Genomic DNA, 20,356 nt, shown 5'->3' with positions numbered 1-20,356 from the left:
ATACTGGACACGGGCACAGGCGGCAACATTATTGATGCCCACCTAAGCCTGCACCTTTCTCACAATGGGGACATGCGTAGAAAAATCCAAGACCCTGGTGAAAGGTTAGGTTTAAGCCTCAAAAATACTTGTTTAGGTTCAGGAAAACATGAAGGTTTAGTTTAAAATGCACAATTTTGCAACATTAACCTCTTCATGTTGAAAAACTGCACTACTCTGAATCAACTGCATTTACATGTGACAACAAGAATTCCTAACCAAGCATCCATTTCATCCAAGTCATTGAACCCGCTCCAGGCAGTGGATTAACCAATAAGACAACTGTTTAGTAACCAAAATTTTCTTAACACATCTCACAGAAACTTGAAGGAAAGTCAGAGACTGATCACTGGATTCATCATCTGGGTACCAGGAAAACTTTAAAAGAACCCAACTGGACCAAAGTGATGGGCCACCTCACTGACAGTAAATGGTAAATGGACTGGTTCTTATATAGTACTGTTAAATTTTACTGGAGTACTCTAAGCATTCACACCCATTCATACCAGCAGTGTTTTTCTGTCTTTTCTATGTGCTTTCTAGCTAATATTCACACAAGGCTTAGTGTCTTGCCTGAGTATACTTTGGCATTCAGACTGGAGCAGCTGTGGATCAAACAACCAATCTTAATCTCTGATTATTAGATGACCTGCTGTACCCCTTAACTCATAATGCCAATACAGCTTATAAAAACAATTTCATTAACACATTTCGGAGACAGACATACTGGAAAAATATAGTTGTTATTACTTTTTGTTCATTCATATATTAAAACTAACCTCAGACTAAGACTCCATCCTCTGTTTAAATTTTGATAATGGGGTTACACCTTAACATTTGGGTCACTGACCAAATTCTCCTTAATCTAAAAGTTAATGATAAGGCAGATAGCGAGTAGAGACATTAACATGTCTGCAATACAATGTAACTTTTCCAGGCTGCTGGACAAAGTAATGAAGTTCACTAATTGGAAGCAAAGGTGTAGAACAGGGAATATGAAGCTGTTACCAGTTGATCTTTAATAGAACATCTCCACACTTTATAATTTATATGTTGGCTGCATGAGAATTTGACATAAGTTGCATAAGCTGCCACTGAGAGGACAGTTTTCCACAACTAATAACAAGACATAATTTTTTAGGTCCTCTACAATATAACATGATGTTAACTTCAAAAAACACAAAAAAAAGAGAGTATGTTATTAGGGCATTGCTACACAGTTGTAAACACAATTAGTCATTAGGTTTTTCCACTTAGCATTAGCTACTAACTTTCCATTGCAAAGCTAGTGTCCAATTATGGTTCCATCAATCTTGAAAAAAAAAAAAACACAAGATTGTGCTACAATATAGATTTTCTGCATAATGGATTTTGTTTCCCCCTGTTAATTAAGGTAGATATCCAGCACTTGCATTAGCTACTCTCTCAAATGTCTGCTAATTCCTCTTAAAAAAAAAAACCCTACTATATACAGTTGTTTCCTGATTAAAAAATAAATGTCAGATAGCATGTCTTTTGGATTAGTTAATTTTCTTTCCACTTGTTTTTTCTCTTGTTATTTGCTACAGTAACTTTATCTAGCAACACCTCAGTGGTACCCTCTTATACAAATACAGTCCTGTCCATCTAAAAATGAAAAACTAAAGCATACTCTAAAGAGTTGGTGTATTAGCAAGCAGCAATAGCTTTGGCTACTGACTTCCTGGTCCATCTTGTCCTATCAGTCATCAGTACTATCCACAGTCAAACAAAGTAAAAAAAAAAAAAGGGGGCACTTGAAGGAATCATTTGTCCTAATTAGCACATTTTGTTTTAAGTCTGTTTTTCTAGCCAAGATGAGCATCCGAGCTAATATGACACGTGAGCAAAGAGGCTAATGCTAGCGAACACTAATCAAATTCAAATTCAAATTCAAATTTTATTTGTCACGTACACAGTCATACACAGTACGATATGTAGTGAAATGCTTGGACAACTGCTCGTGACCTAAAGAAAACAAAAAAGGAAAAGGCTATGAATAAGATAGGAAATAAATATGAAAAATTAAAAAGGGTAAATTTAACTAGGAAGGAATAAAATATAAATTAAGGTTAAAAATGAAATAACTGTACAACACAAATTAGAATGAAGGGTAAATTTAACTGGGAGAATAAGATAAAATATATAAATTAAAGTTGAAAATAAAATAACTGTACAACAAAATACACAATATAGAACTATATAAGAATGTATGAAGAAATATAAATAAATATATACACAATAACAGCAGCATATACACAATAACAGCAGCGTGATTAATCTCTAGCTAAAGCCTTGCTCTACTCTCTACCTCCACTTTGTCTTCCTCTCAGTAACAGAAGGAGCTACCTAGCACCAGCCTAAGACAATAACACCCATCTGTTAGGATAGACCTTGATGACTAACCCAGTAGGAGCCTTGACTATCAAGCTCCACACGATTCTACATAGAGCTAATATGGCGCTGACCAAAAGGCTGAGACTTCAGAAACAGGAATCTACATACCAATGGGTAAAATCTTTTACATTATGTTTTTTATTTTAGATGAAGTGACATATCTTATCTTCTATCTTATCTTATATCTGGTGGTGTAGCTGTTTTACAAAACTCACTAGTTTGGGGAAAACAAAGGTTCTTAAAGAGCTTTTTGGCTGGTAGCAGCTGACTCATGTGAATCATGAGAGTATCCACAGGCAGGACAAATTAACAATCAATTACTGATTTTCTTTATTGTTTGATTTTATTTCAAGCCATCCATAAAAGCGCTGCTGACATTTCTTCAAAGGGCTTCAGCTATATTTGTGTAGCTTTTGACTGTTATTTTTGTAATTATTTTCCCCTGGAGCTATGTATGCTTGATGGACGCTGACCATGCCTCCGTAATGTCGTACGCAGTGACATTTTGCCCTGTCACTTCCAGGCCAGCCTTTCCCTCTGTTAGATGTGTGCGGCACAGCCATTAGCGCCGGCTGCCGACTGTGAGCACTTCATAGGCATTGCTCTCTTCAGTCACTGCCACTGACCTGAAACAAGCTCAGCTAAAATGAAAACAGCGGGTGGGATGGTGGTGGGAGGGGATGATACTGAATTCGAGCAATCTTTGAGTTTAAAGCCCAGAAAAATGCATTTTAATCTGGATACATGCGGTCTGAGAGGCCAGATGTAAAATGCAGATTCCACTGTATGTTGCTCAACAGCTTCAGCAGACCATCAGTGCTGTAAAGTGTTGGGGGTTAAAATCCTGCCGGTACTACCCACACTGCACTTGTGGTGCTTTAAGTGAAGCACTTTGGATCTTACTGCATCCACCAAATGGAAAATTCAATGAAACATTAAATTCATGAACAACCACACGATGAATGCTCTCTGCAAAATCGACCGTGCTATGAAGCTAAACGCTGCAGTTTGAATGAGTTTGTATAATGACACATGATTATTCTTTTAAAACAAATGGAGTGCTTTTGCTAGGACATCTTATATATATGTACGGTAGTGACTTCCTGGTCATACACGAGTACATTCTGAGGAAGAAATTTTTTTTTTACTTTGACATTTTGACAATTATAGATAGTCAGCTAATTCTTTTCACAAAGATATACTGATGTCCTTTGACTATGATTAAACTTAAAGTTCATATTTAAGGAGAAATAAAGTTCAGATCATGTTTCCTAGGGGCTTGTCGATTGGGAAAGACTGGGACTGTTGTGGAGGGTCACACAAATAAGCTAAACTCAGCCTTCCACAACAGTCCCAGCCTGTCATGTGACCACTTAGGAAAATTAATAATCTTCCTGAAACTTGGCTTGTGGACTTGTGTATAAAAGATGGATGAAGATGTCATCCTTTGGTGGTTTTGGACTCGGTATGCTGTCCTGTCAACATGTTAGTTTTTATCTTTCTTAATGGAACTTTTTATAACTGTAATGAGACACTTTTGTGTTATATATTTACATTTTTTATGTGTATTTATTTGAGTTTATTTGAGCTTTTCTTTACTTTTAAGATATTTTCTTAGTGTTTGTGTTTACATCTTTAGTCGCTTTAACACAGGAATTTCCCAAATTTATCTTATCTTCCATTGATTTTCTATGACTTTTCCATTTCATGGAACTGGCGCCTTTCCCAGCTGTCATAGGGCAAGAGGTTGCCAGTCTGTCACTGGCTTGTCAAGGCTCCAGTATTTTCTGTTTTGGTTTATCTTATATAATTAAAAGTGACATAAAATTATACTGGTGACTTATCCAGTTATAACTTCACATCTTTAGGACTTATGGCTTAGTTACAGTACTGCCAGATGTTATGTAGACCGAAATTCATATGCTATGTTTGCTAAGGGTTATTTCACGTATTGGCTTGGCCAGGTATGGCTCAAATATTCCCACACACCTAATATCTAACTGGCAGACTCGTACTGAGTCAGTGCCAGAACATGTGGGTCACACTTGGGCCAGAAAGACATGGTTATAAAGGCATAATCCAATTGTCATAAGACTACATCTGCTCCTCACGAGGTCCACCTGATTCCCATCAAAATTCATGTTGTTTTTACTGCCTCCACTTTCTTCCCAATCGGTCCTCCCTCACGCCACGCTGCATTCCGACTGACCGCTGGTCATTTGAAATGAGGCTAGCTGCACGAGTCATCAGTCCATCGCTGAAGGGAAAGTGGGTCTAAGGATCTCTCTGTGGGCCGTGTTCAAAATATATAATGTGCAGCTGAGTGCTCTCAAAAAAACAAGCACTCGCCCTGTCTGGCTCTGTCATAACGAGCTCTCGTAAATGCCACGCCATCGCAGACTCATCGCTGAGACATCTGACTGTCCAGCAGACCTCATTTCAGAGCTGCTGCCCACCGAGCTCAGGAAACAGGATTGGATTCCTTAAACATATTACTCTGTTTTATTTTCCTGTTTTGTCTTTTCACTCCCAGTCCCTCCGTTTTAAACTGTAGTCAGGGTTGGATTGTTACACTGGATAGACCTTTTCTTTGACAGGAGTCAGTCCATACACCAGAAAGAAGCTCTGGTTTCATTCAGCAGCTGTCGAGGTAGCTGTTCTCACAATCAGCTCCTAAAGAATTTCATTACTCTCGATTTCAGACGTATAATACACCAACTCCTCCTGACGATTACCTCTACAAATCAATCCACAACAGTCACACATAGCATAACAATGAAATACGACCTCTGCATAATAAAAGCCTCAATATCTTCGCCTATTTATTACAGCTGCATTCTTTTGAAACGGCTGATACAAATGTGGTGCTCATTGTTTTGTTGTCTGTTGAAGAAGACTGCATAATAAAAGAGTTCAGCAGAAGACCTATAAGGCTTTTCAATTATCATTTGGATTTAAAGTAGCAAGCCCATATTTACTGGGGGTACAAAGGTCAGAAATTATTGTGACTTCAGATAAATTATCAGACTTAAGCTGCTGTCAAGAGACAGAAATTATTCTGAGAGTTTGAACTGTGCAGAGATTATAATTGTTACACTTCAAAAGATGCTGTGATGTCACCGATTGGTTGTAAAGTTGTCTTCTGGGGCTTCAATTTTAGACCAAGGGTGAATTAGGCAGTAGTGAGGCTCTACTCTTCAGCACGATGCATGATGCAGTGCTTGGATAGTGACCATTAGTCGTACAACACTTTTCAGAATGTATTATGGAATGCTCTTGGGATGGATGGATATTTGACTACTTATCTAGGAAGAATTGGAAGAATCCATTTAAACTGGTTAGTTTCCTAACACAGTCTATAGATTTCCAACAGGGTTGAGATCAAGGATTTGGGAAGGTTATTCCAGAAGCTAAACATTAGCCTGCTTTATCCATTCCAAAACCAGGTTGATGTGTGATATGTGTGTTTGGAATCATTGTCCATTGATTCCTGTTGAAATCATTGGAACACCCAGTTGTGTCCAAGATTCAACTCCAGCTACTGATTGGAGGTGAAGTTTGTGCAATGTGCCAGTACCACATGCAGGATATTGACCAATGCCATGAGGATGCCATGCTAAGTTATTAGCTAATGCTAAAAACAAGAACTTGCTTAGCAACTGTGTGTGACAGTAGTAGTAATTATAAGTAAGCCATATTATTTGTTATTTAATGCCCTTAAAAATCATCCAAACCAGCCAACATGAGAGTACGAAAAACAAAGCAGCTATAGGTGCCTACCTGTGGGTCAAAACAGCCGCGCCCTTAAATTTAAAACATGTTATCGAACACTTAGTCCTTGTACAGTTGTCATAAAAGCGTGAAACTGTCCATAGGCACCAAAATGTTTTCGTCTCAGGTTGTAAACATGTTTATTCTTTCTGTAAAGTTGGACATTTTAAAACTGGGTTCTATGGGGACTGACTCACTGGGCAGTAGAAGAACTGCAGTTTTTGGTACTTGTGCTTCATTTGGCTTCATTCTACAACACCAGAAGTTTATCACTTTATAACAAAGCGTTAAGAATAATTATGGGAGTAAAAACAATCTAAAAATGTTACTTTACACATCTGGATAGATGAAATTGTCTTTTATTATTTCACCATCCACTGACACACATGTGTAGTCATGCATGTGTTTACAGTACGTGTGTCACACTGCTCCAGCAGCCGTGCAGATACTGGTCTTCAGTGACTCTTCCTTCACCCCTCAGATGATGCTGCTGCCGCTTTGTGATGTTTTGCCACAGGCTGCACTTTCCAAAGCCTGACCCTCAGCTATCACGCACAACAATGTATGAATGAATGAATGAATGGCCTACATTCCCCCTTAAGTAATGACCCCTTTCCCTACTTTGGTGTAATACACTCAAGCTCACAGTCTTTATCTTCAGCTCACTGAGTTATCCTGTTAAGTGTGAGTGTGGCATCCTCTCACAGAGGCTCTGTTTGTCAGTCAGCAGCTGGATTACATCGACTACATGATGATGTGTGTGTTATTTAGCAGTTTTGATGCCATGTGAGTTGTTTTATAAAATAGGAGATATAAAAATACAGAAGAATTTAATCAAATATTAGATGGAGTGGAACTTGAAGCTAGCTTTTTTTTTCTTAACCTAATCAAGTTGTTTTGGTGCCTGAACCTTAAGGAATCCATCGGGTGAACTGCTTTGTATCTTTATGAAACATCATTTTAAAGGAGGAAAAATAAAAACTGTCCCAGCTGATGCTCAGCCAAATCATCCTGATTTGGAGTTAGCTTTTTCAGGTATTGATCGATGTACTAGCATGAAATTGAAGCTGTTTAGATATTTTGAAAATATCTCATAAAGATGTTTTTGTAAATAAAAGATGAGACTGAAAATATCCTGCAGAGCTTTAGCAGCTCAGCTTAAAGAGGCTGCAAAATTAGTGTAATGAACAGAACACTGAGAGGCAGGATTTATTTCAAAACACTGCATTGGATGAGACGTGTAACAAGATAAAAAAAAGACTGAATAAAGCTGTTTTTAAAACCCTGACATTTAGTGAATGCTTCATTTGTTATTTTCTGATTTTAAGAATTATTTATTTCTTTTTATAATTTTTAACTGCCTGACACTTTGCTATCCATCAGGGACAGAGAGAGAGTGAAAAAATGGCTAATATCTTCTGTAATTTTCCTAAATATTGGGCAGCAGATCAAATATCTTCTGCTTGGCAGGGGAGGGAATTAACTTACGGTCACAAATATTGGAGGCCTAATCTCACACCTCGCTGAGCATATGCAGATCGAACTCGGATGACGGGGCACCGTCAGTAGCCTAACAGTTGGCTGGACATAATGCTTGGTTATTATTTCCCCTTTATCAGATGCCAGGAGGGGAGATCAATAAGTGGACATGAGTTTGAGTTTTTAGTGTGGGGCACTCCATTAAAACTGAGTAGATTCTTCTCATTTCAAAGACGACCTGCGGTGGGCTCTTACCTTAATGAAACCGCTGGACGACACCGCAGAAGCCCAGCGGTTCGTCACATTGGGCTGTGGCGAGCATTGATGGATATGCTTTAGATTGTTTGCATCCCAACTGGACAGTTTTTTATGGGCTGTGGCCAATGGATTTTAATAAACTGAGGTATGAGGTGCGATGTTAGAGGGGAAACTTTTTGAAAAGTTTAAAAAAAAAAACTTCATGCAACCCTAAGTGACATACTGGCTTGTTATGTGGTGATGTAATGGCACTGAAGTAATTACACTGTAATGTAATATAATAAAGGTGTAGATGATTAATGGGTCTAATTGTCTACACCTAGCTCTGGATACTGACTGGTGGCATTTGAATGCAGCACTGTTGGTCACATGTGCAGTTCCTCTAAAAAAAAAAATCTTGAAAAAACAAGCTAGCTTCTGTTAGCCAGATAAGCAGCAGGCAATATATGGATGTAATGATGTTGCTGTCAAGACCACCACATTTGGGCCTATTCAGGCCTACTTTTGGCTCTCCCAAAAGTCATGAGCCGTGCTCGATATGGGTCATGACAGCTGTTGGATGAGCCAGATGTGGTCAAAAGTCATGACGTGGTTTCAAATTGAAGCAGTAGTGGCTCAGATGTTACAACACTTCAGATACTTAGACAATACAATGTGGAACTGTGGCTGGATTAAGACAGCCATATTTATCCTGAGTCATATCCATCCATCCATCCATCCATCCATCCATCCATCCATCCATCCATCCATCCAGCCATCCATCCATCCATCCATCCATCCATCCATCCATCCATCCAGCCATCCATCCATCACTTGTCTAAAGTCAGAAGGTGGTGGCAACAGGCTAAGCAGAGTATTCCAGACTTCTTTCTTCCATGCAAAAACTTTAGAGTTGCTCCAGGAGGATGAATACAAACAGACAAAATAAGTTTCTTCTGTAGGGTTGCTGGGCTCAGTCTTAGAGATAGGGTGAGCCTTGGAGATCCAGATGGCTCTCAGAGCAGAACTGGTGTTTCTTTGTGTCAGCTGAGGTGGTTTGGTCATCTGGTATGCGGCTGCCTCTGGGAGGAGACGCCAGAGTCAACAAATGGTCAGTGATTAGTTTTTTGGGGGCTAGATGTGGCCCAAAATGTCACATCATACCTGAAAGCTATGGCTAAGTTGAGACAGCCACATATGATATGATAGCAGATAAATTTAGGCACAGTGTGGAATACTTATGGCACTGAAAGAGCGGTTGCACTGCTAGTAAATGTTATATGAACAGCCTATGGCAGAGGCAGCTGCATTTACCATGAGTGAACACTGTCAACCAAACCCAAATGGAGCCCAAAGAAGACTGCAAAGTGGGACGTTTGGGGCAAACCATTATTGCAATCTCTGGTGAGACAGTCCCCACAAAGCCACGTCATAGTTTGTGTAGTCCATAAGCCCTCTTAGACTCTCACACAGTCTCCATACACTTTGTGCATCTCCCTCAAAAACATTCATAAACAGTCTTAGGAGAGGATGTAGTGTGAGTGCAGCGTGATGACTGTGCTACCTGGAGAAGTGTTGCTGCAGTGTCACCATCTGCCGCCCACCCAGCTGAGGCTTCGCCCTCTCCCTTCTCTCCACACCCAGATGTTGTTTGTTCTCCAGCTGGGGATTATTATCACGGATCAGTCTTGATGGTGTAGCTGCAGGGCAAAGGAGTAAACACAGTTAGCTTGTTGTTAATCTCACATACTATAATCCCACTGAACATCAACCCCCCCCCCCCCATTTCTCCTTTGTTCAGCTTACACACTGTAGTTTTAAATTATTCATCCCTGTTTGCCCCACAGCTGATAGGTTGTGAGCTGGACTTCCTACTCATGACATTTAAAACAGGGCCTCGGGGTAATCTGTCATGTCAAACCCATGTACTGTGCATGTTGAAAAAAGAAGAAGAAAAAGCATGTTGTCATGGTAGCAAAAGTTCAGGTGTTGTAAATATTATAATGACTATAATACCTCATGGCTGCTCCTTTGGGTGTTTACCTGTCTGGATGGTATTCAAATGAAAAAAAGCTGCTGGCCGGGAGAATTTAACACTTACAGTAAGCGTGGCCAATATTCGTGTCAGCAGCACTCATAGCTCTAATAAACCTGGCATAAATAAGTGGATTTCCAGTTTGTTTGTTTGTCTCGTTTTGCATCAACTTCATGGGAATTTTCCATCTAGAAAAGTTCATTTCTTCTTTAGTGTCAGTCAGTCTAAGCAGCCATATGAGGAAGCTAAGCATAATGATAACAGTTTCCAGGCTATTACAGAAATAATCAGTTTGGCTGAGTGGGTTTATTTCTATTTTTCTGCATGAGTGGAAGCCTCAAGCCACAGGTTTGGCTCACTGTGACTCACTTTACCAATCAGACTGCATCAGCAGTCCTCCACCATGCAGTGCTGCAGTGCAGAAGAGAATCCAGCAGAAGAATATGGACATGCATGAGGCATCATCGCCCTGAATATTTAGATTCACACGTTTGTTAGCATTCCAATAAAAACATGGAAGAAGAAGAGTAATGCAGGGTGTTATTAATATGTTTCTGCACATAAATGTTCATGCCTTTTTTTACCTGACCCGTGTCATGTGCACTGATATGTGCCCATCTACATTAAATGGAGATTTTTTCACTTTTAAAGGGTGGTTTGTTAAGTTTGCTTGAATTCAATTCAGTTTTATTTATAAAGCAAAAATTCAGAAGAAAGGTCACATCAAGGTGCTTTACGTTGCAAAGTGAAGACACTAAAATATCAGAGAGGAAACATCACCAAGCAGCAGGTTTTCCTTCCTCATGAGCAACATTTAGTGAGTGCGGGGAGGAAGAACTCCCCTTTAGCAGGAAGAGGGGAGAGGGGGGGTGAAGGGATCCTGTGCCAGGAAACCAGTGATCGAGCGAGAACAATGCCAGAAGCTCGTTGATGCCAACAAAAGTATCTGGTCAAGGTGCAATGTGCTGAAGTTTAACCAAATATTAGTGGGCAATTATCATTTAGAGAAAATCCTACATATATTCAAAGTTGTGCACCCAATTCTCGTCTTTCAAAGTCATTAAAGATGTTTGCTGCACAATCATTCCAGCCTGGAAAAAGCCCCAAATTACTATTCATGCCCACGATGAGTGGATAAAGTAACAAACAACTGTAACAAAGCAGATGTGTCGAATTGTTAAAATGGAAAAATCGAATGTGTGTTTTAGAAACACATCAAACACATCTATCAGCTAAAGTGAGTTTGTGCTTTTCTTTTTGTAAAGTCTCAAAATGTCCTGTGTGGAAAAGATTTATACAAGCGGACAAAAGCATAAGAGCACTGCCTCCATTAAAACTGCAGACTTTTAGAGAATCAGAATGTGAGTCAAAACAGGGCCACTACAAAAGGTCAAAAAACTAATGGCTCTCCTCTAATTATTCCTCCCATTAGTGTTGTTCTTTTAAAGAATGAATTGCAGTCACAGTTTGTTTTTCCTGTAGCCAGCAGGAGCTTGTAAAATCAGAGAATAAAGATGGAGGGTTTTCACTGTTTTCATACAAAGTCAGGGACAAACCCATTAAAGCATGCGAAGGAGGAACTGGTCTTAAGTGAACTAATATGACGGGACTGGTCTCTTAAAATGTTAATCAAGGTTTTTCAGGCCTTCGGGATATAAATCAGCATTTGAGGGAAACTGGCAAACATGGTGAAGTTTGACTCAAGGCTGCCATCTAGTGGTGATTGCTGAGTGGATGCGCAGCAGGATAACTGAGGTTTGAAATGTTTCAGGACATTTAGGCCAAAGACTTGAAAAAATGTTGTTGCTGAAAGAATCACATGGAGGACAACTTTCTCTTCTTTATTTTCTTAAAGAAGAATGGGAATATAAATTTCTTCTGACACAAAATCCAAAGGAAACAGTCCTAAAATCTCTTTTTGATTTACAGTTTAGCTGTTGTGATTTACTTTACATACAGTACTGCGCAAAGGTCTTGACCCATCCCTCATTTCTTTATCTTGTGCGCCCAAGTCCTCTTGAGCAACAGTTTTTCAGGTTTCAGAAGCTCTTTCAAAGATTGTTTGTTTGTTTGTTCGTTTCTTTTCTTTTTTAGTTTCAGTTTGATTGACAACAGCTTTACAGCACAACTTTAAAATTATTGAAGCACTGTGGGATCATCCTGACAGACAACAGAATAAAAAGCTGAAACATCCAAAGAAGACCTTTGAATTTCCTTCGAGGAGCCTGGAAAACTATTCCTGAGGACTGCTCAAACGTATTTCTTGTTTTTGCATATTTAAAAATATTTTTAAAAATGCGACAAAGCAGCAGAGAAAAAGTCTGACAATGAAGAATCACAGAAGTTGGTTGGGTCAGATCATGTTGATGATTGCTGTGATCTGTGCTGTGAAAAATACACCTTGAAGCTCTGCTTTATTTTATTTTATTTAAAAAAAAAAAGCTGGACAGCACATGAGTGTTTATAATTTATACTCTTAATTAATTATGAAGGTTTTGAGGGTGCTGAGGCACCATCGTCAGGGCAGCTTTATTATTCTTTGAACTGTGAAGAGCAACAGCTTCACTCCTCATGTCACAGCAGCGGGAAACAGAACTGGTTCAGAGGTGCACCCTTTTTTCTTTTTACCCTGAGAAGGTCGGCTGGACAGAAACGTGTGATTTAATAAACTGAGGTTACACGAGAGTGTGGAGCTTAAAATTTATATTTTTAAAACAACAGTGGAAAACAAAAAGATGGATTTGAAGCCTGTAAAAATACTTATTTTTAAAGATCAGCAGAGAGAGAAATCTTCTGCTGTCTTAATGTTTCTGAAATGTTGCACTTTATTTTTATTTAACTATAGAATATAAATGATTTACAAGTTATTAGGTTCATTTTTTACTTGCACTTTATTCAGAAACACTTTCCCCCCTGTAGATTCTGTCTTGTGATACTGTAATAATTCTAAAACAGCTTCATTATGGTGCCATAAAATAGCTGTATAAATGGTAAATGGTAAATGGCCTGTATTTATATAGCGCTTTACTCAGTCCCTGAGGACCCCAAAGCGCTTTACATATCCAGTCATCCACCCATTCACACATACATTCACACACTGGTGATGGCAAGCTACATTGTAGCCACAGCCACCCTGGGGCGCACTGACAGAGGCGAGGCTGCCGAACACTGGCGCCCCCTTGTGGCTTTTCTAGGTAACACACACTAATTTAACAAATGTAAGCTTCATGTGGTCCAGCTCGATGTTTTTGTTTCTTAACATTATAGAAGAATCTGATTTAAGTGATTTTTCACAAAATATTTAAATATATAACTCCAAATATCTGAAACATATTTCACATCTCCAAACCAGAGTGTTACAGAGTGACCAGTTCATCCATAGTTTGGTGTTGAAGTATTGCAGACATACATGTGAGCAACCATAGGCGAGGAATACAGGACAGGAATATTAATTTTATATGAGAAAAAACAGAAACATAAGCATGTTTTTCAATAGCTGTCCAGCAGATGGAGCTCTTCACTCATTTTCCTCAGTAATCTGGAGTCACATGACATCTCTAAAGGAATCATGTGACTTTTGTCCTGAGCTCAGAGTCATGCAACATACATGTTAAACAAACGTGGTGCAGAATGACATGTGATCCCGATTTATGATATTTTATCTTTATTTCTGTTTGTTTCTGAGCGTAAACACCAGAATAAAAGATGAGGAGTGAGCTGTGTATATGGAGGACCAAAACTGCCACAGTTTAAATGTGGGGGAGGGGGGGGGGGGGAAGGTCAAGAAAATAAGCCAAAACTATTTGCATGAATGAATTCATATTCAAGACAAATTTTAAAAGCAATTATCTACTTTTGTGCCTTTTATTTGATGTTGTATTAAACCCCCTTTTTATTTGAACCGTTATGATCATCCATCCATCCCTCTCCTCAGCCGCCTCCTTAACCTCATCCAGGGACACACTGACACATTCCCGTGCCAGCCAAGAGATGTAATCTCTCCAGCATGTCCTGGATCTACTCCAGGGGCCTCCTCCCAGTAGAATATGTCTAAAACACATCATCTAAGAGGCATCCATATCCGGCTCAGATGTCTGAACTACCACAAATGGTTCCTTTTGATTTGGAGGAGTAGCCGTTTCTACTTTGAGCGCCTCCCAAATGACCAAGTTGCTCACCATCACCTCTCTAAGGGAGAGCCCAGACACATTTCTGAAGAAGCTCATTTCCACCTCAAGTATCCACAGGAGCTCGCGGCCTGAGAGTAGAAATGTAGAACAACCAGTAAATCGAGAGTTTTACTTTCACCACTACAGACCAGCACAGCTTCCACATACCTGCTGATGCCACAGCAGTCGATGAGTCTCCTGCTTCACTCTCCTCATACTTAAACCAGGGGCGCCACCAAAGGGGGCCCGGGGGGGGGGGCCACCCTGATGGAAAAAATTCTGGAGGCACCCCTGACTTAAACTCAGTTCGGAGCAGCAGCTACTCTTCACTGCTGTCCATTTTCCAGCTGTGACTTTAAGGTGTTAATTCTCATCCCAGCCTCTTCACTCTCAGCTACAAACCTCTCCACTGTGAGGTCACGATCATCAAGACTGGCTTTTATTTTTTCATTCATCTTCTTCTTCCAGCTGCTCCCTTAGAGTGTCCAACCCTCTCTATTCCGCCTTCATATCTACATCTACATCCATGAACCACCTCTGAGATTTTCCTGTTTTCCTCCTGCCCTGCATTATCCAATATATTCACTCTCCCTTCTCTGCACATGTCCAAATCATCTCAGCCTTGTCCCTCTAACTTTGCCTATGCTCGACCTGAGCTGTCTCTCTCATGTAGTCTGATGTGTGAAACTCTCAGCATCTTTAGCTCTGACACCTCACTCACCAGCCCCTCACTCAGGACCAGTATGTATTTTACCCACCAATGAGGAGGCTGTCACAAAAGTGCAAATCATTCTGAAATTGTTCCACAATTTGCAAACAGCTTTTTGCAGATTGGTGAACTTCTGCCCCAAAAAGTCCCTTCAGCTGTTTCTTTTTAGTACCACTTACTTTTCCAGCCTTCTGTTGCCCCTGTTCCAACGTTGATAAGATGTCTTATTGCCATCAAATTCAAAATGAACTCATATTATTCATACAACAGTAAAATGTCTTAGTTTAAACACTTGATATGTTTTCTCTGTTCTATTATAAATAAAATACAGGTTTATGATTCTGTTCACAGTGTCCAAACTTCTAATAAAAATAAAACACGTATAAAATACTAAGTGCACCTAGTATTAACTTATACTACAAGAGGAAGCTATGAGTTGACATCATTATAGACCGATTATATCCTGCAGGGCGTCTATTATTAGACTCCTTCTGTTAATACACAGAGTGACATGCAGTTCTTTGGCCGAGAGTGCATCATTGTACCAACGCAACAAATGGTAAATAGACTGGTTCTCATAGTGCTTTTCTGAGCTCTCAAAGCACTTTAAGAGTCACCAACAGAGGTCAGTTTTGTTTTCACTCGGTACAAACAGCGGGAAGTTTCAATTCATGGGTCTCAGCAGGGGTTTAATAGAGACTTCCCCTCACGACAGAGATATAAAGAGCTGAGGGTGGGCACAAGAGTATTCGGGTAGCAAGAATGCACAGTAATCTAAAAAAGCACTTCAAAATTACCCACCCAACTGTTAGACCTTTTGTTACATCTGGATTTAGAAATCTGCTGCAAATTAAAAAAACAATGCTGCGAGTTGAACACAATATAAAAGTGCATGTGTAACACAAAAAATACTATTTTTGTCTCAGTGACCAAAAAAAGAGAAGAACACAATTTATCCAGTTATACTGAAATCAGGATGCCTTCATGGGCTTAAAATGTCCAACTTCACAGCAGAAAAATCCAGCTGCTGTAAAACTGTTCTTTTTAAATAGCTCATCCATCTGGATATTGTTAAAGCTTAAATTTGGGGTGTGGTCAGTTTGTTTAGATTTAATCTCTGTTAAATCACTGAACTGGATTTATTCATCTTATTTGTGCTCTTAGTGCCTTCCAGAGCATTTTAATGGATTATCGAAGAAATAATGTAGTCTGCTGGGTGGTTAATTGTACTAAAAGGCCATGCAAGAACCCCATACTTCAGTTTTAGTGAGTAGAATCCTAGGTTTACCTTCAGATGTTGCTTAGCACTAATTAGCAGATGTGTATCTGTGGAGCACATCTGCTAACCAAGACAGCTGATAGTGTAGCCCTCTATCCTCTTATCCAAATATGTCCATTTCTGGTTCCATACTTTGTCTTTATGTTTGTGTTTTCCTCATAAAACTTGTAGCATGACATAACAATGAAGGTTCCTTATAAATGTGGCTGTAGCTTCCAGTAACATAAAGCCAATGCAGAGGTGTCTTAAACCTTAAATTCTAGCTGAAGGCCACCAGAGGGCGATAGTTGTGGTTGCAAAAATGTGGATTCCAGAATGAGTTGTAAATCCGAAATTTAATCTGAAATGCCCCAAAACTTGGGTTTAATACATGAAAAGTCAGAGCTGCTTCACCAAACCATCCATCCATTCACTTCCGCTTATCCTTTTCAGGGTCGCGGGGGGCACTGGAGCCTATCCCAGCTGTCATAGGGCGAGAGGCGGGGTTAACCCTGGACAGGTCGCCAGTCTGTCGCAGGGCTAACACACACAGGGACAGACAACCATTTGCACTCACATTCACACCTAGTGGCAATTTATCCAATTAACCTATCCCCACAAGCTGCATGTCTTTGGACGGTGGGAGGAAGCCGGAGTACCCGGAGGGAACCCATGCAAACACGGGGAGAACATGCAAACTCCACACAGAAAGACCCCGGCCTGATGGTGGAATTGAACTCAGGACCTTCTTGCTGTGCGGCAACAGTGCTAACCACCGTGCCACCATGCTTCACTAAACCAAAGTTAAAAATCCAAGATGGTGGCAGGAAACGTAAACACCAGTAAAACTGTAAAACTTTTCATCGGTTCTGCCCGCTGTTGTGTATTTGTGACTCTCTGGCAGGGTGCAAAGTACAGACATTCGGGATTTAAGTAGAAGTACAGATACTAGTGTTAAAAAATACTCCAGTAAAAGCTGAAGTACTGATTCGACTTCTTTACTCAAGTAAAAATGAAAAAAGTAGTGGCCCTGAAATGTACTCAAAGTAAGAAAGTAAAAAGTAGCTCCCTGAGGCACAAGACTCAGTTTCAATTTGTTATATAGGACACAAGGAGTAAAAGAGAATTCATATATATATTCTGTTGCCTACAGGTTGCCTCCACAGCTAAACAGAAAAATTAGTACAATCAGAGGTTAAAAGTGAGACTTGGCAAGTGGGAGAACACTGAGACCTGTGTAGTGACTCAGCGTGGGCTAGGTTGTTGAGCAGGTCACCTACTAATCTGTATGCCAACTATCCTGGGGCAAGAAACCAACCCAAGGTTGCTCTTTGATGTATCCATGGGAGTATGAATGTGTGTGAATGTTAGATAGAAGCACTTACATAAGCACTATATAAGACCCAGTGCATTTACCAAAATAGTAATGGCTCAAATTAATTCCTAATATGAGCTTCAGTAGATTTTCATAGTGTACAGGCTGTGATCAGCTGACCTGAGTGGATTTACACAACTGAATTCAAATGATACAGTTCATATAAAGTGAAAACTGAAAGCATCATATCTTAAATACAAATTCATCTCTGCTACACTTAATGTAACCTAACTCTGACCATGAGCACCACAGCCACTGTGCACACAATGCTGTGCTGTGAATTCACCACATTAATGCAAGCTTACCTGTTTATCCTGGACAAAACTAGCCAGTATTTTTATCCAACATTTGAATATCACAAAGTTAGAATAGCTTAGTTTGTTTTGCAGGACGTTATATAAAATTAAAATATATGATTTATCAAAACACATTATATATAAGTCCAATATGTGATTAAAATTATGATATTACATATAATCTGCAGACTATCAAGTGTCACTGAACAGTCTGCATCTTTTAATCCGACCTCTCTTCTTCGTCTCCAGTTCTGTCTTTCTTGTCTTTCTCCATTTCTTAGCGAAGTTAACTCTTTTCTTTCTTTTCTCTCCCCGTAAAATACAGCAGCTGGACCTTTAGCTAGCAACACACTGTGTGACAAAGTGCACACAAACATGTTTGCATGTTTGTTGAGCTGATAGGAACATTATGCCGTGTAAAATGCTAATTCCTCTTCTGGAGCTCTACCTAGATGCTCACAACATACAGACACCTGCACGCCTTTCTGGCCCACTTTAACCCCCCAAAACGCTATAAATGAAAACTGCGGAACCTAAAGTAACAAGTCTGTTTTGAAAATGTAAAAAGCAGAAAGTACAGATATTTATGTTAAAATGTAAGAAGTAGAAATAAAATACCCGGGGTAGTCTTGCTAAGGTAGAATGGAGGATTATCTGTGACCCATCCCACCTCATCACATCTGTTTTTTAGGAAGATTGTGATGATGGAAAAAGGTCCTGTCTGTGGTTTTCCTTTTGTCCCTTAGCCATGCATTAAACATCCTCTGAAGACAGACTTTATTCAGTGGAGACGAGGGAAAGGTTTCTAAATAAAGACAGGTTAAATAAAAACAAACAGCACTGTGAGGGTAACGACTTTAAAGTAAATCAAGTTACCTGTAAAGCAAGCACAGCTGTAATCTGATTGTGCCACAGCAGCCAAAGTTAGATAGCACATGCGCATTAGAGTACTTCATCTCCTCATGCACCCAGAGCTGATCACATTTCTCTGCCTTTGTGTCACAGAGACAAACAGTTTGACATTTATTGTCATCTGATGCAGAAGAAGAAACAAAGCTCGCGTGTGTTTACTTTGGCCGCTCTCGGAGAGGAAAGCTCTCCAGTGTAAATAGGGTAATTACATGTCTTCCTTTTGGGCGGGTGGGAGGGTAAATTGGTATAATCAAGGCAGCGGTTCAGCCTCTGGCATTGATGTAGGAATGAATTAGGACAGGCGCTCGCTCAAAGTGCCCCCTGGGTACTGAATGAAGGCATACTTCTCCCCTAAAATCACATCCTGCTGATAGAGCTGCGAGCCAGTCCGGTGACTGTACGAGCAAATGAAGTGACTGGAAGTGCAAGCTGGCAACTCAGACCTTTTACGCCTTTGTGCATTAAACAGCATTATTTTTATATACTGACAGAAAGCAAACTGGAAGATCTGTTTCATTCATCTGAGAAATCGAATGTGCGTGAAGCTAAAAAAAACATAAACAGGTGATGCTATATTACTTATTCGCTGAACCTTTCACGGCTCCGTCTCCTTCACGGCAGTATAGGACTGTAATTTATCTGGTAAACATGGAAATTTTATGCATCCCTCTCTGCTTTCATCCCATAAATAGTCCTTGGGTGAGATATTTTTAGCACTAAGCTATTTTTTTATGCGTCCTTGATGCTGAAGAAGTGCTGTAACCATTCTGTCGTCCCCCGGTCTCCAATTTGATTCTGCAGCAAACAGTCAGTCTTCAGTCTTTGATGCAGAGCTATTTATTACAGATTCTTCATCATTTTAACTGGTTTTTAAATTCAGGGAATGATTCAGCTCTTTCTCAGCTTCGCTCTGTCGAACAGTGTAATTACACTGAAGCTTAAACACGATACCAATGCAGATTTACTGGAATTTATCTTCCACCAAAGCTCATGGCTTATTTCTTCTTCTCTAGACAACAGTTTGGCTGCAGTTCCAGAAAATGTTGTACAAATAAAATAATTAAATTCCTAAAGTTATCTAAAGCTTCACTAATCTGGTCTGCACTCCAAAAAACACTTCACGCCACACTCCCATGATTTATACACTAATTTTTGGTTAACTAAAGGTCAGCGTCTCTACAAAAATCATATTCCACGTAGCTTCACTGCATGTTTTTCATTTACTCCCTGCTGTGACTCCAGGACCCACACTGCACTGATCAAAAGTGAGGCTTCAAGCCAACAAAAATGCCACAGTCATCAGTTGTTACAGCAAAAATCAGATAATGAGCCCACAGTATGTTTATGTTCAAACACCAGAGGTCTGCAGGGACACGGCTGGAGGTGGAGGCCAGGGAGAGGGGGATCTATACATCTCGCATCACAGCCTGTGTGTATGGTGATCAGCACAAACTTGTGTGGGACGTAAAGCTAAGAGGTTTTTATTTTATTCAATCTTCCCATCCATCGATTTTTTTAAGCCTTCATCCAATTCAGGGTCACAGGGCTGCAGGGTGACAGGCGGAGTACACCCTGGACAGTTCAATCAGTTCAGTTCACATTCAGCACGTAACCCGATATGCATGTTTCTGGATGTCAGAGTCCACACTGAAAGGCCTCAG

The 20,356-nt window shown here is 39.9% G+C and overlaps 1 protein-coding gene across 4 annotated transcripts in view; it reads right to left on the bottom strand.

Annotated features, from left to right (window-relative positions):
• The window catches only part of LOC146557151 (nck-associated protein 5-like), a 106,763-nt gene that overhangs the window by 77,943 nt on the left and 8,464 nt on the right, over positions 1 to 20,356 (bottom strand). For all 4 annotated transcript variants that reach the window (XM_085250139.1, XM_085250141.1, XM_085250142.1 and 1 more), the window contains exon 2: positions 9,506 to 9,641. In XM_085250139.1, the coding sequence (XP_085106265.1) occupies positions 9,506 to 9,534 (29 nt within the window). In that variant the 5' untranslated portion in view covers positions 9,535 to 9,641. The remainder of the gene's footprint in view (positions 1 to 9,505; positions 9,642 to 20,356) is intronic.

This window comes from Mchenga conophoros, linkage group LG16, assembly GCF_057382185.1.
Source record: "Mchenga conophoros isolate Kocher_MC1m ecotype Shallow Benthic linkage group LG16, M_conophoros_male_GT1.1, whole genome shotgun sequence".
NCBI lineage: Eukaryota > Metazoa > Chordata > Actinopteri > Cichliformes > Cichlidae > Mchenga > Mchenga conophoros.
Note: the sequence above shows the minus strand (reverse complement) of the source record. Positions and strands in the feature narration are given on the sequence as shown.